The 18,856-nt window shown below is 53.1% G+C and overlaps 1 protein-coding gene and 1 long non-coding RNA gene across 2 annotated transcripts; one reads left to right on the top strand and one right to left on the bottom strand.

Moving 5' to 3' along the window:
* Positions 1–1,854: 1,854 nt before the first annotated feature.
* On the bottom strand, positions 1,855–9,540 carry LOC129495778 (uncharacterized). The gene is made up of 3 exons (XR_008661608.1): positions 9,388–9,540; positions 3,493–3,553; positions 1,855–1,967 (listed from the first exon to the last, which is right to left on the bottom strand). It is a non-coding gene; the product is annotated as an uncharacterized LOC129495778 (long non-coding RNA).
* Positions 9,541–11,523: 1,983 nt separating this feature from the next.
* TSPYL5 (TSPY like 5) lies at positions 11,524–15,388 on the top strand. Its single transcript, XM_055303356.1, has 3 exons — positions 11,524–11,713; positions 11,966–13,582; positions 14,747–15,388. Exons 1-2 carry the CDS (start codon positions 11,555–11,557, stop codon positions 12,662–12,664), a joined length of 858 nt encoding a protein of 285 aa, XP_055159331.1. The 5' UTR covers positions 11,524–11,554; the 3' UTR covers positions 12,665–13,582; positions 14,747–15,388.
* Positions 15,389–18,856: the final 3,468 nt, after the last annotated feature.

Raw genomic sequence — 18,856 nt, 5'->3', positions numbered from 1 at the left:
TGTCTTCCTCTGACTTATCTTCCTTAGCATAATTAATACTCTCCAGCTCCAACCATGTTGTTGCAAATGGCAATTCATTCTTTTTTATGGTTGAGTAATATTCCACATATCAGGCCTTCTTCAGCCATTCACCCATCGGCGGGCACTCGGGTTGCTTCCGTATCTTGGCCGTTGCAAACAATGCTGCGGTAAACACGGGAGCGCATATATCCTTTTGAATTAGGGGTTTCGTATTCTTGGGTAAATAACCAGTAGCGGAGTTACTGGATCACAGGGTGGTGCTAGTTTTAATTTTTTAGGAATGTCCATTCCAGTTTTCTTTTTATTGGTTTTAGTGATGGCAGACAAGAGACAAGAGAAATACTAGTCATTTCTGCCACAGGCACTTTGCAAAAAATTTCAGCTCACCTCCCCCCCTCCCCGTGGTGGGCAGGCTGTGCGGGTGCTTCAGGGGTCTCCGTTATGCTTCTAACCCTTCTGGAAGAAGCCCACTCAGTGTGCTATCATTTCCAGGACGATCTCTGCCTCAGGGGTTCTTGGTTCCTCCACTGCTCCTGCCTGGGGTGGGAGAATGAGTCACGTGGGAAGTGGAAACTTCCTGACCCCTCCAGCTAGAGTTCATAGGTCTAGTCACAAAACGGTAACTATTCTCTCTCTGGTCTAAAGAAAACAATAGGTCTGTGCTCAGACTGCTACTTTTTTTGCATCTCCTTGGCTCCCAACTCAGAGTCCAGGCTGGGAGTAGACAACTTTCCAGAACTCTCCTCAAGCACACCATGCTGATTAGCTTTAGTTATTTTCTACTGTTAGAGTAGGGTTGCAGTATGGGAGGGGTGCCCTCTACGAGTCCTGGTGCCAGAAAATAAGTCCTTTCGATTTCTTAATACCTGGCCTTGTACCTGGAGCATCCCCCCCATCACTGTAGGGGTCACAGCTGTGAGCCACCTGCCCCATCCCCCACCTCCAAACTCCCCTCCTCTCTGATACCTGGTGCTAGGGAAGGGTGGTCCGGTTGCTGTCCAGGGGCCGGCACAGGTGTGTATACAATTCTGGCACCGACAGTGTGCTCACGATCCCCGTGTTAGATTTCTACCATTATGCTCCAGTCTGGATTCTGCGGGGGAAAACTTACGGCCACGTAGTTGACTTCCATTCAGTATTTTTATCTAAATAGGACTGTCTTATACCCATTTTTAGCTAGATTTTATATGAATTAATATCTGAATCATACCCAACACCAGCTGGAGTTGGCTTTTCCTGAAGAAGACAAAGCATCAGGTTTTTTTTTTTTGTTTTGTTTTAGTTATGAAAATGCCAGCTTGAGCAATTAACTGGCTGGTGTCCTAATTGTCCTAATGTGTGACTCAGAGAGGCCATATGGCTCACTGATCAACGTGTGGGTGTTCAGAAGCGGAGGAGAAAAGAATCCGGAGGCGCACAGTTAGTCACTCAAGTCTACCTACCGTTCGTGTCAGAAGCGTGTTAGTTGCCCAGTGAAGATTTGGAGGAGCAGCTGCCGGGGGACGCGAGCAGCAGCGATGTGCCCCTGAGCTGGTCTTGCAAAGCCTTCCTGTTGTAGGAAGATGAAAATGTTCTTGGAGTCTAAATTACGTGCATTAAGGAATCAGAGGGAGCATGGGGTTCTGTGCCTGAAAAAATAAAGCCAATTAAAAATAATGATCATCCTCTTGGAAGCTCAAAATGGAATATATATATATATATATATATATATATATATATATATATATAAATCTTGCCCTCACTTGTTCCTGCCTTGAGGAGCAGCTGCCCCCGAGCTGCCATCCGCTCGGAACTTGCCTCGACGGTGCGGGATAGACCCGGCTTGGGATCCTACGGCTGCTTTGTGTTTTCAAAGCTTTCTGTCTGGTGACAGCCACGAACATCTCTCTTCTTTGGAGGAATTCAAGTAATTTTCCAGACGTTCATTCACGATTTCATTTAAAAGACTTAATTTAAAAAAATAAGGGTGTAGAACAGGGGTTAAAAAGTGGAGTTATTTTATTTGGTTCTCACAGGATCTTTAAGAAATTTCACATAAAATTGCAGATTTCCCCCCGGCTGCTACCAGCTGGAGGTAAGTGGCAACTGCCAGCCCGAGACAGGGCCTCATGCACCCTTCAGTTGCCCACGGACTCGCCCTGGGCTGGCCTCTCTCTGTCACCAGCTGCCTGGTCCTCTGCCTGAGCCCGACCTGCATAACCAGCTCACACTATGGGGAAACTGAGGCTTAGAGTACTCCGCGAGGCAACACAACGGAAGTCCCGGAGGACTCAACTTTGAGTGTGAGACTAGGAGAGGACCCGAAGTGGGGAATAGTGTTCAAAGGCAACCATATGGTTTCTCCAAGCGCAGTGATGTGCGGCGGGGGGCAAAGAAAGGAAAGCGATGGAGACAGAGATGGATGAAGACCTGGGGGGGGGGGGCGGCTCCCGGGGAAGCCTTGTGGGCGCCTGGTGGCAGGCCCACCCACCCTGGAGCTCGGCAGCTCGTCCCGGTCCGATCGCGGCCCTGGCCCAGCACCAGCTTCTGCACCAGCTGGAGAAGGCCCCGCCTGCAGGGCTGGCTTCGGGGAGCATGTCCACCGTCTCCCCTGAATTCTAAGAACGCCATTTCCTTGCACGAAGCCACCACAGCTTTGGACCTGGCCCACCACGAGCTGCTCTTCCAGAGTGGCTCTGCGTCCTGCTCGCCTGCCCTTGCGGCCGGGGCTAGAGACCTGCCTGGGTGCTGGGCTGCCGCGAGCATGGCCCTGGCCCTTGCAGGCCCCATGTTCCTTCCTGGATTCAGTGTTGTGAACAAATGGGTTTCCTCTGAGAATCCGTTTTCTCATGTTGTTGCTGTTTTTTTAAGCATTGCAAACGTTATAAAGGTGACGCCACATCTGACTTCTCTGCACTGTGGGCTGAAGGCCAGAATCACACACGTGGGCAGGCTCCCGCAGGTACAGCACGCACCCAGGAATGGGGCACACCTGGATACTTCATTCTGTTTGTTTTTTTCTTAATTTTCTTGCTCTTAATTTTCCTTTGATCTTTATCTTGACCATTTATTAATTTTAAGTGTTTTTTAAAATGTCTTGCTGCTATCAGATATTACACAGACAGAATGAATAACCGAGGTGGGTATTCCAGAAGGCACGGAGTATCTGCGGTGAAACTGGCTCGGGTAAAGGGAAACGGAACAACAAAACCCCATGCTTATGGGCACTAGTTGATTACAACATAAAATTGAACATTTTAACCACACAGTGCTTGCCCATTCATTTAAAATTCTATTTAATTTTATCTTTGTTCATTTTCCCCAGGTCTCTGGTGTAAATTCCTAGCTCCATGAAGATTTATGGCTTATTTGATAAAATGGAGGGGGGTCTCTAGTTGGTTCCTCTCACTACCACAGTTACTCATCTGGTGTGGGAGACGTGCTGGGGGCCGTGAGAGGGTTCTCCCCCCGCCTCCATCCCAGGGACCCTACCTCCATGTAGGCTCTGGTCATCCTCCGTGAAGATCCTGGCCTTCTTCAATCTCAGGACCTCCTGCAAACCATGTAGGGTCTTAGGTTATATGAAGTGCAGGGAGTTCCAGTGTCGGGTTTTCCACGTTGCCCTTTGTCAATGACTTTTTCCTGGGATATGCCAAGATTCATATCCAGGTCCCGTTGGAATATTTTCCTCCCAATTTATCTCCCAAGTGAAAATCTACCAGCCTCACTTCCTTTTCTAGAACATTTCTGAATTCTTACCGTGTTGTTGGGAAAGAAGGAGGGGTACGGATGTTAACGGTGTGTCTGTGTGTCTATACAGGAAAGGGGATAACCGAGATGAAGACAACTAAGGGCGTGGCACGAACAAAACATCCCTGAGTGCGCAGAGAGGGACCTTGCATCCCACCGTTCTCCGCACTGCAGGACATGAGACGGCGCTGGCTCAGAGGCACCTTGTTTGGGTTTGGGAAGGGAGGGTGGCTCGGTATGGGAATGGCTGTGGGGCAATGCAAGGAAAAGGCGCTGTGCAGCTTACACACCGGGCATATAAGGCAAGTCTGGCGTTTGCAACTCGTGGAGCTTCTTTTCTGTTTGGTGACAACGGCTTGCATAGGGCAGCCCAACCGGGGAAAAACTGAAGCGTGTGATAAGTTACGAAGTCGCATATTAAAAGCAGTAACTGCAAGAAATGGGGTGCACCCACAGCTCTAAATTCAACCCGTAACCAATTAATGAGAGACTTTCTTGGAGAGCACTTAGTTTTGCTTTAGGGGCCCTTCCTAAAGTGTAGTGAAAATGCTCATATTTGGTGACTGGAGTTTCATGGATTTAATAATTTTTATAGTCACAACCATGTCTTACGAGGCCTTCTTTCAATACCTGCTATTTTTTTCTAAAAGTATCAATGTCACTTATTTTCTAAAGAGTTTTAAAATCCTGTCTGTTAAGTTTCTCCAGCTTTGGAGTTGCATGACTAAACCCAGAACCTAATGAGAGGTTCTGGGTCTGGACTAGTTAACACTATTGTAGTTGAGTATGAATTTCCATGGTTGCAGCAGCTCATAAAGTTCAGATAACTTAAACAGGGCAATTCAAGAGACCTGGTAACCTGACATCCAAAATTCCAGTTTCTTTTAGGTAAATACTTAATCATGTAGGATATTCCCTGTTCCTCTTTTTGTGTCTCCAGGGCTGAGGAGGTTCTGGTGTGAACCTCGTCTTCAGCCTCTGCAGGTGTCTGCTGGGGCTCAGCTGGACCTGCCTGGAGTCTGAAGTCTGCCTCCACTCCCATAGTATCCACCGACGAAGGTGCCCCTCACGGTTTCTAATCAGCAAGTACTTTACTCAGCATCTCTGCCAACAACACGCAGCCCGTTTAAATTCCCCAGATGCTCGTAACCAACCTCCACACCTCTCTCCACTAAACGTGGGTAAGCATATGGCTGCTCTTGCACTCTATTCTGAGGCTGGGAGAGATGGAGAGGAGGGTGGCTGGAGGGTGGGACGGGCCACTGCAGAAATGCCTCTGGCAGCACTTAACCTTGTGAAGATAAAGGAAACCTTGTGGGGTGCCTGGGTGGCTCAGTCGGTTGAGCGTCTGCCTTCGGCTCAGGTCATGATCTCAGGGTCCTGGGATCGAGTCCTACATTGGGCTCCCTGCTCGGTGGAAGGGAGGACTCTGCTTCTCCCTCTGTCTCTGCCCCTCCCCCATGCCCATACTCCCTCTCCCATAAATAAAATCTGAAAAAAAGAAAAGAAGTCTTCTATAAAATAAAGTCAGGAGGCCAGAAGGGGAGCCTGTATGCCCTACCACCTGTTGACAACTGCAAATGCAACAGGAAGACTCACACCTTGCCAAGTCCATGCTATGTTAGTGGGAGGAAGGAGGTTTTCTTCTTGCCCAGTAACAACCCAGCCAATGAAAAGCCACCACACTTCAAACTCCCGGTTTACTCCAGTGTACTTGTTTGTAACAGCCCCTCCCGATTCCCCCTCTCCTCTCCTTTGTTCTCTGAACTTGCCTATAGTTCTGCTATAGCTTCCACGTTCTGAGTTACAATTCTCTGCTATTCGTGAATACCCCCCCCCTTTTTTTGCTTGCAAAATAACTGGCAGTTTTATTTTTAAAGTTAACACTCCGTACATATTTTTCTACTCTCCTCGCTACCCTGCGATGAAAGATGCCCTCGGAGGATTTCTTGTCTGGGTTCCAGTTTTCAAGTTAGGAGCTAGCCCTCCCCACTCTCAGATGTCTGTGTTTTCTAGGAGGATGGTCTCTACCAATTCCCCAAAGGTTCTGATATGTGGAGGGGCAACTGTGAGAATCCTTTTTTCAAGATCCTGCACCAGCCATACACTCTCTAAATTTTCTTCAACACCCTCAAACCCAGCTCAGAACAAGTTCTCATTGCCTCTGTGTGGTGGAGATATGGCTTACCCATCATCACATGTTTTTCCTCCTTGTTTTATGTTATAAACTCTATGCATTTAGTGCTCCAGGATTTCCCTTTGAAGAGCTAATTTTTTTTTTTCTGTTTCAATACCATTATATCTTCCCCTCTCAAGAGCTTAGTTTGAAATTCAAAGTGAAGAATTTGACTTGCTGAATTCGGCTCTTGCTGGATTCTTCAGCACCTTTCTCTTTCTAGGATAAAAGCCTTTAGCCTAAAGATCTAATTTTAATGGTGAAGATGTAGGGTAAAAAGGAAATGCCAAGAAGTAAGAATACATTTGTCAATATTTTAAAATATTTTACAGCTACTTATATGATACGAACTGAATGACTTAGGTGGTCTAGTATAAAATTTTGCTCTTTGGGGAGGAGCTGGAAAGAATCTAGGCACATTTCTAAAGATATTAACCTCAAATAGCTTTTGAAATTTACCATAAGAAGCAGATTTTTCTCTCCCTCCTGGGCTGTGAAAATATTCCCTATGTCAACCCCTTCTTTTCCACGATCCTCCATAACATGGGAGGGTTAGCTGGCAAAATTCCATAGAGTAAGCAAGACTTACTGCCGTTTAAGAGCTTCAAACTATCTCCTCGGGGAAAGACAAAAATCACTGTGGCTAAAAATGTCAAGTCTGGGATTTTAAAGTTCTATGGGAGAAACTGTGGGGAATGTTAGTCTCTTGGTGGTGGAATAGGTTGGATCACTGGATCCAACTGGAATGTCTTTTTCCCAGCTTGTTAATTTCTGTGATTCAAGGAAAACAGACCTTAAAAGGAATGGAGAAAGTACGATTTCTAGAGAACAAAAGTGAACGCTAATTACTTCAATATTTTGAAAAGTGTTTTTTACGGATTTTTTTTAAAAAGATTTATCTATTTATTTGTTCGTGATAGAGAGAGAGAGAGAGAGAGCCAGAGACACAGGCAGAGGGAGAAGCAGGCTCCATGCCGGGAGCCCGACGCGCGACTCGATCCCGGGACTCCAGGATTGCGCCCTGGGCCAAAGGCAGGCGCTAAACCGCTGAGACACCCAGGGATCCCCTGGTTTTACAGATTTTTAATAAAATTTAAAAATGATGATATATCACATTCAAAAAGAACCAATTAAGTGCTTGTATTATCATGTGTTTAAGCCCCTAATTATTGAGAAAAGGACAAAATTTCCAGATTTCTGAGTTCACCATAGTAAACTTCTCTTCCATGATATTCACAGAATGCTCCTGATAAATGCAGTGCAAATGGAGATGTTTTATTCCCAACGTGGACTGTCGAAATGAAACTCACTTATGTTGAGTCTCTCACCACACCAGGTAAATGCCCCACAGAAAAATGACTCCTGAGTAACTGGTGTACATATGTATTATGTTTGCATGTGTAAGAACACGTATGTATATGCATGATTTTACACTGGACATTGAAAGGTATTTTTTTACCCACTAGAGAGAGTTTGATATTTTAATCCCCCGAATGAGAATTTTACATCATGGAGAAGTGGTTAAGAGTGTGGGTGCTGGAATCTGATTGCCTGGGTTAAAGCCACTTAATTAGCTATTGAACCTTTTTGTTTAGCAGTAGCCTCTTGTCTAAGAAGGGAGCAATGACTGCACCTGCCCCTGAGGTGGTTGAGGGGATTAAGTGAATTAGAACACGGCATTGTATAAAGTACAAAATAAATGTGAACTTCCAGTAACATTACTAGTCTGTGCAAGGCCCGTGCTAACCGCTTTGGGGGATAAAAGAGACACAGTCTTTATGCTTACACGGTTTACTGCTTAGTAGGGAACTCAAGCTGTATTGTCTTGTATGCGGTTAAATATTAATACCTGAGAAGAATATCAACAGTTCAGTTCAACTGCATGGACCTGCCTCTTAAATACAGAAGCCATGTGGGCTGGGTGACCCGGACCAGAGGAGGAGCTTTACATCAAGTGTTAGTCTCACATTGGTTTCCCTTCACCTGATGCTTATCGCTTTGCCATGATGAAAACAGGTTCAAGGCATAATAAACAGCGTTTCCAGGGGCCTGGTCTAAATTAACCTTCAGGGGTTTAACCACGGGTGAGCAGTAAATGACGCAGCTGCTGATGCAGGAATAAGGCTCCTGATAACGGAGGTTGGGAGAGCGGGGAGCGCTCTGAGAAGCGGGCCGGCCCACCAGTTTCTGCAGTTTGCAGGGGGGACAGTGACTGCTTCAGCTGATTTTTATGTTTGTTTGTTTTCCTGAGATCTACAGACAATTCCAGACTGTGGTTATCCAGTTTAAGAGGGAATTCTGTACAAGGACTGGCATGAAACTGCATGTCTAATTGCCAGATAAATATTACAGTTAGCCACTTCTCTGTGAGATCAAGGACAGGACTACTTCCCGTGGTCTGGGGTGTGCATGGAATGGGAGAAGGTGATGACGGAAGGGCCTTCCGGGCACCCTGGTGGTTCAGTCGGTTAAGCACCTGCCTTTGGCTCATTCTGAAATTCAGAATATCCCTGAATGAAAGTTCACATTTATTTTGTGATCTTTCACAAAATGTGATCTCGGGGTCCTGGGATGAGCCCTGCGATAGGCCCGCTGCTCAGCGGGGAGCCTGCTTCTCCCTCTCCCACACCCCCTGTTTATGCTCTCTCTCTCTCTGTCAAATAAAGGAATAAAACCTTAAAGGAAAAGTCCTTCAACAAGAATTTAAGGTAATCTTTGGATTAATCCCTTTTAAATCAAATATTAATTTCCCTAATCTATTTTTTTATAAAGAGGAACCCCTTTATTTATTTATAATTTTATGTAGGGCCCAAGCCCAATGTGGGGTCCGAACTCATGACTTTGACATCAAGAGTCACATGCTCTACCAACTGGGCCAGCAAGGTACATCATCCCCTGACTTAATTTTTAAATGTATCAATCTAGATTTTTCCCCACCTACTGTCCCTGACTGGCGCTCATACCAAAAGATGATTCTCAGCCTAAAAAATGAGTTTAATAAGTTTTCATTTGTTGATCTGAGCATATAACCTTCATCTATAAAATTGTTTCTGGGGGGAGACAGGGGTATTCTGAATTTCAGACAATTTATAAACCCATTTTTTTCAAACACTATTTTGGTTGGTTCTTGTCGTTAGCATCAGACACTGTTGCAGGCCTGTATGAACCAAAGAAAGATACCTACCCTTGTGGAAGGGACATTCTGCAGAGGAGAGACAAACAATACACGGGATAAATAACTGGTATAGGTGCTGGAAAGGCAGTAAGTGCTAAGGAATAAAGAAAAAGTAGTCCAGGGTAAGATGGATGGGGTGGGTGACAATTTTAAAGAGGACAGTCATTGAGAAGGGACCTTCGAGCAACGTGTGAAGGGAGCCAGCCAAGATGACCAAGTATCATGGGGGAAGAGCACTTAAGGCGCAAGGAAGAGCCAATGCAAAGGTCCTGACGCAGGAGCTTACCAGGGAGTCTGAAGAGAAGCAAAGAGGCCAGGGTACCTGGAAGGAGTGGGAGAGACAAGAAGATGAGGTCAGAGAGGTGAGCTGGGTAATGGGAGGAGGGAACGTGCTAGATCATATGGAGCCTTGCGGGGCCCTGAGGCTTTGAAAGTCAGAGGTCACTTGCACGGGGCTGCCCCAAAGCGAGGCCGGCTGGGGTCAACAGGATCTCTCTTTCCCCTGTCTCCTATATTTCAACTTTTTATTTTTAATTTTTTATATTTCAACTTTAATGTGGATACCAATACACCGAGCCCTCGTTTAAGATTCGAATTCTGATTTAGCAGGTCTGGGGCGGGGCCCGAAATTCTCCGCTTTTAACAAGCTTGTGGGTGATGCCAGGCTGCCCGTCTCCAAGGCCACACTGACAAGAGTAAAGAGGTGCTGGGGATCCCTGGGGGGCTCAGTGGTTTGGCGCCTGCCTTTGGCCCAGGGCGCGATCCTGGAGTCCCGGGATCGAGTCCCACGTCGGGCTCCCAGCATGGAGCCTGCTTCTCCCTCTGCCTGTGTCTCTGCCTCTCTCTCTCTATCACAAATAAAATAATAATAAAAAAAGAAGAGTAAAGAGGTGCCGGGTTCCCAGGGGCTCTGGAACTTATCTCTCCGTCAGCTGCGTGCCAGGGCCTTCTCGTTCTTGGTGAGCCTGTGGGGTCTTTGTTGGCTCTCCTACTGCTCTTGGTCTCACCAGGGATCTCACGACGTCAAGGTCCTGCCGATTGGCCAGGGAGACCAGGGTCTAGAAGTCAGTCTGGGAACGAGAGAGGTCGCCCGGCTGTTCCCATGCAGGGTCTAGGAAGCTTCTAGGGCCTCCCCCCTGCCGCTCTGCAGGCTCTGACCGTTCCTGTCCTACTGGATTACAGGACTTCCGAGGGGGCCCGGCCCCTGGGGTCCTCTGCCTTGAGTTGAGGGCCTAGGGGCGAGGCAGCAGGGTGTGCGCCAGGCACAAGGGAGGATGCCCTGCTAATGCCTACTCTACAGGCAAAGCTCCATCCTCCGGAGCTAGAGCCGCAGGGACAGGCCTGGGCCCAGCCACTTCCGAGGGACAGCAGGGCTGCGCGCCCCCGAGGCCCGGGTTCCAGCTGCGCCTTCATCCCGCACTGCGCGGCCTCAGGGTCGTCCTTGGGGCGAAAAGGGAGCCCCTGCGACCGACGGGGCGATGCTCAGCGCAGGTACCAGGCGCTGCCCCGTCCCCAGGCACCGGCACGGGCGCAGCCAGGGCTTCCCGCGACGCCCCGGGTCGGCCGCTCCGCCAGCCCGCAAGTGCCACGGCAGGTCGTGGACGGGGCTGGGTGCTCGGCTGAGGAGGAGCACGGGTGCTCCTGCAGACCGGCCGCCGCCCCGCCACCCGCAGCGCGGCAGGGGGCGCCGGCGACCACAGGGCCGGCGGGGCGGGGGCGGGCCGGGGGCGGGCCGGGGTCGGGCCAGGGTCAGGCCAAGGTCGGGGTCGGGGTCGCGGTCAGGGCGGGTCGGGGCGCGGTCTCCCGGGGGCGGGGGCGGGCCGAGGTCACTTTCGGGCCGGGGGCAGGGTCGGCCGGGGGCGGGGTCGCGGTCGCGATCGGGTCGGGCTGGGGTCAGGCCTGGGTCGGGGTCGGGGTCGCGGTCGGGGTCGGGGTCGCGATCGGGTCGGGCCGGGGTCAGGCCTGGGTCGGGGTCGGGGTCGCGGTCGGGCCGGGGTCGGGCTGGGACGGGGTCTGCAGGGGTCGCGGTTGGGGCCTGCCGGGGGGGCGTGGCCTACCGGGGGCGTGGCCTGCCAGAGCGTGGCCTGCAGGAGGCGTGGCCTGCCGGGCGGGGCCTGCCGGGGGCGGGGTCGAGCCCGGGTTGGGCCTGGGTCGGGCCTGGGTCGGGTCGGGGTCGCGGTCGGGCGGGGGCGGGGTTTGCCAGGGACGGGGTCTGCCTGGGTCAAGTTGGGGTCTGCCGGGGGCGTGGCCTGCCGGGGGCGGGTCGGGTCGCGGTCGGGCCTGCCGGGGGCGGGGCCTGCCGGGGGCGGGGCGTCGGCGGTGCGCAGCTGCGGCGCGGGAGCCAATCGGCGCGCAGCGGGCCGTCGCGCGAGCCGGGCGTGCGTTGGTGACGTCACGGTTGCCATGGCGAGGGCCGCGGGCCGGCAGCGCGTCCGGAGAGCCGCGGCGCCAGCATGAGCGGCCGCAGCCGCGGCAGGAGGTCGTCCCGCGCCAAGAGCCGGGGCAAAGGCCGCGGCCGAGGCCGAGTCCGCGCCGCCCCCGCCCCCGCCCCCGCCCCGGAGCTTTCCCGGAGCTGCGGGCCCGGCGAGGACCTCCCGGCGGCGCAGCTGCAGGTGCACGTCCCGGCCGGGCCCGCGGAGGCGGCGGCGGCGGCGGCGGCGGAGGGGGACGGGGAGGGGGAGGGGGAGGCCTGCGCGCTGCCCCTGGACTGCGGCCTCGCGCTGCGGGCCCGGGCGGGGGCGGCGAGGCCGAGGGTCGGTGCGCGCGGCGGCGGCCGGCGAGGGCCCGCGGGAAGGCCGAGGAGGGCGGCGGGGGACGGCGGGGCGGGCGCGGCGGAGGGGGAGGGGGCGGGGGGGTCGGGGGAGGCCGGGGGTGCGGGGGGCGCGGAGGGCCCGGGCGGCCCGGGCCCCGGCGGCCGCATGGACACGCTGGAGACGGTGCAGCTGAAGCTGGAGACCATGAACGCGCAGGCTGACCGGGCCTACCTGCGCCTGTCGCGCAAGTTCGGGCAGCTGCGGCTGCATCACCTGGAGCGCAGGAACCTGCTCATCCAGAGCATCCCGGGCTTCTGGGGCCGCGCCTTCCAGAACCACCCGCAGCTGTCGTCCTTCCTCAACAGCCAGGACCGGGAGGCCCTCGGCTACCTCAACAGCCTGGAGGTGGAGGAGCTCGGCCTGGCCAGGCTGGGCTACAAGATCAAGTTCTACTTCGGCCGCAACCCCTACTTCCAGAACAAGGTGCTCATCAAGGAGTACGGCTGCGGGCCCTCGGGCCAGGTGGTGTCCCGCTCCACCCCCATCCAGTGGCTGCCGGGGCACGACCTGCAGTCCCTGAGCCAGGGGAGCCCAGACAACAGCCGCAGCTTCTTTGGGTGGTTTTCCAACCACAGCTCCATCGAGTCGGACAAGATCGTGGAAATCATCAACGAGGAGCTGTGGCCCAATCCCCTGCAGTACTACCTTATGAGCGAGGGGGCCCGGGCCGAGAAAGGGAAGGAGGGCAGGCCGGGCCCGGCGAGGCCGGCCCCGGAGGCGCCCGAGCTCAGGGCGCCCGAGTCCATCTGACCCTGCCCTAGTGTCCGCACCACCCCCCGTCGGACCTGCGCCTCACTGACCAGGCCGCCCGCCAGCCCGTCCACCGTGTCTTCATGGTGGCCTCCGCACTTGCATCCCCCCCCCCCCCCGGGACTTCAGTTACAAGAATAGGGTATAAGCGACCATGTTCTCTTGCCTCCTCGTGGCCTTCGTGCTTTTTCACATCAGTGCTCGGCGTTAGAGGGTCTCACCCCTACTGTTTATACGTTAGGCACACCCGCCTCAAGTGTGTGCGGCCTTTTGTCCGCATTGCCTGGACCGTGTGCTGGGCCCTGGCCCTTCCCAGCTGTCTGTAACGTGGACACCCAGCCATCCTCCAAGAGGACCAGCGAGTGTGTCCTCAAGCTCTGCTCCTTCAGGGCCGGTGACTCGCTGAGCTCCGTGTTGGCGCTGGCCGTGCACGCCATCTGTGGCAAGTGTCTCTGCTGCTGCCACGGCACAATGCACACAGTGTCGGCCCTCAGCCCAAACTGATTGTTCCAAAGCCGTGGGGTCGTCAGCCTGGTTGCCGCCACCTCCTGGATCTCTGACTTTGGCCTGTGCTGCCCTGCGGGGTCCCCGGCTGCCGGGCATGGAGGAGGCTGAGCGAGAAGCCGTGTGCCGTGTGTTCTGGACCATGTCTCTCCCTGCCTCCGGGCCCTTCTGATGAACATTCGTCAAGGTCTGTTCTGTGCCCCATCTCTGTCTGGCCGTTGAGATCTGTCTGGGTCACTGTCGGCCCCAGTTGGCCTCCGGGTCAACGAGGACCTGAGAACTGCCCGTGGACCCAGGCCCCCTGCCCGTGCATGAGGCACACACCCACCCTCCCCAGCCTTCCAGGAGCCCGGCCTGCAGACTGGGGGGCGGGTGTGTGGACGTGTGCTCGCTGTCATCGTGCTGTGGCTCCAGGTGAGGGTGGGGACCAGACCCACGTACAGCCTGGGGCCCTCTGTTGACTCCACTTGTCCCTTCTGAGCCTGTGACTGGAGACTTACAGTGGGGTTGCTGGCGAAGAGGTTCCTGGTCCCTGGGCCTGTGTCTGCTTCATCTCACACCTCACTTGCGCTTCCTTCACTCCCTCCCTTCCTTCTTTTCTTTCTCCTTTCCTGTCCTCCTCCTTCCTCCACTTCTCCCATCCCTTTTCGGTTCAGTATTGCCACAGCTCAGAAAGAGAAAACAACCGAAAAAACCAGGGCTTTCTGCGTACAGCTAGCGCGACAGCTGGGACCTGGCGTGCACACTTGCACACTGGGCTGACAGAGGGCAGACGAAGCGAGGCCAGGTGGGTCTGTGGGCAGACCTTGGGCCTGAGTCCTGGGTTCACTCTAGTTCTGAGGTTGAAAATTCTTTTCATGCTACACGTGTGCTGGAATTATAAGCCCTAAGGCTGCAGTGCTGTGGACTAGGGTTCCCTGTTCCACCTTTTTTTTTTTTTTTTTTTGCCCTTAAGATCCAGTTGCCTCCTACTGTTTCCTCTCCTGTGGCGGAGGCCGCCTGGCCTTCACTTTCCAGCTTTCTCCTCTCAGCAGTCCTTTGCTGTGTTTGCTTCTACCTTCAGGTCCCCTTAGGAGCAGGCTTTGGTCCGGGGGCATGGGGACAGGGCTTGCAGAGTCTGTCATGTATCACAAGGCTCATCACCAGGCTCATTTCCAGGGAGCGCAAGAGCTGAGCTGGCCCTCTTTCTCCTTCGCATCCCTAGAGGTGGGGCGTAGGACTGTAAGCACGCTTCCCCGCCCCCTAGCCTCCCTCTCCTCAGGGGAGACCTTGTGCTGAGTTCCCCAAGGGCGGGGGAGGCCTTGCCTCAAGTCTGCAGTGGAGGGTCCTGGAGAGGCAGATAGAAACCTTGAGGAGCCTCCGGGAGAGGAGGCCCATCTCTCAGTGAGGCAGGATGGGGAGGGACCTTCCTGGGAGTGAGGAGGGGGAGGAAGGGGTCATGGGCCAGTGTCACGCCTCAGTGAGGGTTTGCCCACGGTTTTGTCCCAGTATTAGCTCATCATTGGTGGGTTTTATAAATCACAGGAACAAATCCAAGAGGGAATAATGTTACTTTGTATGCTTTCTCTTTTGTTCTAGGTGTGGCCTTGCATCTGCGGAAGATTGAGGCTGTATGCTGCTTATTTTGCCATAAGTAAAATCTTAACCACTTACCCCATTTTTGCCTAATGGGAAAATGTAGCTGTGTCGGTCTGCTTTTTTATTTTTTGTAATGTTTTTCTCTTCATTATGGATGTTTCCAGACGTGCACAGAAATGGAGAGGCTATGTCAATTATGATCAGCCCAGCATCTTCCTCTCCCCGCCTGTATTGGTGGAAAGTCCGACACTGTGCCAGCTCAGCCTTGACTCCTTTGGGAGATCAGGACTCTCGGTGGTGGTGATAGTGGTGGGGTGCACTGTCATGATCACATCAGGTCTGCTGTTTTGCTTTGAATGTTAACTAATGAAGTTCCAGAAGTGGGCCTTAGAAATGAAAGTCTTCAGGATAAACAGGGAGTCACAAAAAGAGAGGAAAAGATGCTCCCTTTCCCCTGTATCCGCAAGAGGAGAGAGACTGTTCTGTTGCAAATCTTTCAAAGACCGACACAATACGCTGTTTACTTGAGACCCTTCACCAGGATATCAGTCCTTTTTGCCTGTGAAAGATGGAGGCTTCTGTGGCTGTTAGACGTATCATCCGCGTGTCCTGATCTCATAATATAACGGGTCTTGGAAGTATGATTTGGAGATCGTTTGTGTGTTCTGTGAAAATAACCTCCCAAAACAGTCAGTTACTGGTTGTCTCACATGGTAATCTGACATCCTGGTAATAATGCAGTTATTCCTTTGTTCCTAAACAGCACAAATAGCTGTAAGCTCCCATGCATGATGGAAAAATAAAGGTCTGTATCTCTGTTACATTTTTTATTTAAAAAAAAAAAAAGAATTGGAAGGTGTAGCTGAGGCCTATAGTTGAGGGGCTGTGTACGTTGGCCTTGAAGAGTGACGCCCCGGTCTCAGGCCTTGTGTCACAGGCCATCACGTGACAATGTATGAAATTCCTATTCCGAGGCCCTCAGCAGACATTGAGGGTCTGCGGTTGGTTCTGGGAGGAAGGCAGGGAGTTCTTGTGTTTAATGAATTTTCCAGGTTATTTTATTTTATTTATTTTATTTTATTTATTTTATTTTATTTTATTTTATTTTATTTTATTTATTTATTTATTTATTTATTTATTTATTTATTTATTTATTTATTTATTTATTTATAAAGATTTTACTTATATATTCATGAGAGACACACAGACACAGAAGCAGAGACCCAGGCGGAGGGAGAAGCAGGCTCCATGCAGGGAGCCTGACGTGGGACTCGATCCTGGGACTCCAGGATCACACCCCGGGCTGAAGGCGGTGCCAAACCGCTGAGCCACCCAGGCTGCCCTTCCCAGGTGATTTTAGCGGAAATCCTGTGCTGCTCAAATTTTAGAAAACATCTGAATTTTCTGAGGAATCCTGTTAAACTGTGACCTCTGATTCCCCCGTCGGGCGCGGAACCTGACGCAATTGCAGGTGATGTCAGTGCTGGTGGTTGTGAACTGTTCTCTGAGGAGCCGAGGAGGTGGCGTCCAGTAGAGCAGCGGTGCCCAGCAGACGCAACTGCAGCAGGGCGCCAGCCGCTGCCCAGGTGGAGGTGTTCTGCCGGTTCCGTAGCGTGGCCAGACGAGAACCGGGGTCTCCGACGCTGCGCAGAGCGGCTGCGAGAAGGTGGATGCCCTTCGTCAGCGGAAGCAGCCAAGTGCCACCTAGAGCTGCTCAGCAGAAAGTAATTGGGGGAAATAAGAAGTGGGTCGTTAAATGGCCCAAGAACAAGATTGGTCCGCGCGGCCAAGGGCTCGAATCCAGAACTGTGCGGTGCTCAGGGCCGAGGAGGGGTCTGAGCGTCCTGGGCGCTAGATGCTGGGTGAATGAATGAACAGAAAACAGTTTACAGTCAACTCCCTCAGGGCTGGCCCAGTAGTTGAATTTGCAAAGTCGGCCACGTTTGGTGAGGACACGTCGTCGATCGTGGGGCAGCCATCATGAGGGGTCACGGGCCGTGTGACTCCACGGAAAGCTGCATGCTGGGCTCCGGCGGCTGGAGGTGTGGGAGCAGGATGGCAGGGCTGGGCTCCTCTGCGGGCCTCTGCGGGCCGTGGGAGCCCGGGAGCGCGGGTGGGCGTCGGGGTCACGGGCAGCCGTCCTGCGGGCTGGGGCGGGCCCGGGTGCGCCGTCCGAAAGGGGAGTGGGCAGGAGTCAGGATTTCGATGCAGCGTCTCTTAATTCTGAATGCTTTCAATCAAACAACAAAACAACCGAAACGCCCAGAGCCTCGCTATTAGCGACCCGTGGGGCGCGGGGCTCGGAGCGCAGCCTCTGCTTTGGCCCACGCGTCCCCGTGGGGCGGTGCCCAGCTCTGCTCACACGCCTGCTCTCCAGGGCTGCTGCGGTTCCTTGGGACCCTGTGAGGTCTGGGGTTCGTGGCCTCTGCCCCTCTCCTCCTGGATGTGCCAGGCTCTGTCGCCGACGTCGGAAGTACAGCGCTGAGTGACAGCCCGGACCCGTGCACCCTCCTAGGTTTCAGCCTCGGAGGTTTGGTCCGGGGTGCCGGTGCCTCTGGTGCCTCCACTCCGTCCGTCCTCTGTCCACACCACTGCCGAGTGCTCTGGATCCTCGGGGAGCAGAGGGAAGCGCCTCAGCCCCGACGTGGGGCCGAAGCCCAGGCTGCTGGCGAGCCTGAGTCCCCGACCCTCTCCTCCGTGCTGAGTGCCGTTACCAAAGCCGTCTTCTGACGTCCACGCCGGTCCCGCTGGCCCTCCTGGCAGTGTTGGGTGCCTGGCCCACTAGCCCGACAGGAGAACAGCCACTCGGGCTCTGGACGCGTGGTCAGCCTCCGACTTGTCCCTGCACACGTGGGCCTCGCTGCCTCCGATCGGCCCAGCGACAGCTGGTGAGGCAGGTGCACGCTGCCCTGGGTGGCCCCCCGGGAACCTCCTGCCCTCCCCCCTGGGGACCTGGGCCTGGGTGTGCCCCCGGGGCCGATGTGCAGGCAAGAAAGATCAGAGAGCCCGGCCTGTCCACCTGTGGTTCCCGTGTCTCCTCGTTCTTCGCCTCTTAGCCTCTGCTTTCGGGACCCTCTCCAGCCGCAGTTGCCCACTACGGGCCCCGCTCATGCTCACAGATACATTCCCCCGAGCCCTTGGTGCTTCCTTATGCGGACTGGGTTCTCTGGTTGCGTGTCCACTTATGTGCCCTCCAAGGCTCAGCCCTGAATTCCTGTCAACCTGGTCTCAGCCGAGCTTTGACAAATAGAAGACAGGATGGCCCCCGTCCGTGTGACGTCATGCTTCACAGAGCACATTCACTTACGTGACGTCAGCGATGTGACCATGTCAAGCACCTGTTCAAAACCTTCAGGAAAAAGGTTCAGAATCCTAAGACTCTCATAACAGGCCTCCCATCACCTGACCCTGCATCTGTTTTACTTCAAACGTTTTTATTATGAAAAATTTCAATACACATTAAAGTTGACAGAGCACCATGATTACCCATGTATCTATTCTTTAATGATTTTTGACTTTGTGCCACATTTTCTTTTCTCTCTTGTTTCAAATTGTTTGGCGGACAACTTGAAAATGAGTTGCTTGACCCTTCACCACTAAAGACTCAGCGTGCATTTCATAAAAAAGGATTTTCTTCTGCGTAAACATAAGGCCATCATCAGGCTGCAGGACACAGTTCCCAAATGCCATCTGGCATCCAGTCCGTGTTTAGATCCCTTCATTGTTCCCCAAATCATCTTATGATATCAGTCTTAACTTCAAGATCGAATAACATTCAGGCATTCATCCAGCGGCCTCTTCAGTATTTTTAAAACAGTAATAATCCCCTCACTTTTTTCCCCCATGGCACTGACTTTCTGAAGAAGTTAGGCCAATTGTTTTATAGGGTGTCCCAGATTCTGGCTTCCTCTGATGGCATCTTCCTGGTGTCATTTAACGTTTTCCTCTGTCTCCTGTATTTCTTGTGAACTGAGGATGCAGAAGGAATGGTGAGGCTGGAGCTTCACAACACACCACGTCCAGAGGCACAGCGGCAGCTGGTCCCACGGCCGTGCTGGCCGTTGGTTCTCTTGGTCAAGGCGGCAAATCACTGCACGCTGCCCTTCCAGT

This window comes from Nyctereutes procyonoides, unplaced genomic scaffold (assembly GCF_905146905.1).
Source record: "Nyctereutes procyonoides isolate TBG_1078 unplaced genomic scaffold, NYPRO_anot_genome, whole genome shotgun sequence".
Lineage (NCBI taxonomy): Eukaryota > Metazoa > Chordata > Mammalia > Carnivora > Canidae > Nyctereutes > Nyctereutes procyonoides.
Note: the sequence above shows the minus strand (reverse complement) of the source record. Positions and strands in the feature narration are given on the sequence as shown.

Excerpts from the sequence above, each read along its gene's own strand:
- TSPYL5 (XM_055303356.1), top strand. The coding sequence starts at position 11,555 with ATGAGCGGCCGCAGCCGCGGCAGGAGGTCGTCCCGCGCCAAGAGCCGG. Across the intron at positions 11,714-11,965 it reads TCCCGGCGGCGCAGCTGCAG|GCCGGGGGTGCGGGGGGCGC; the intron begins GTGCACGTCCCG and ends GGGTCGGGGGAG.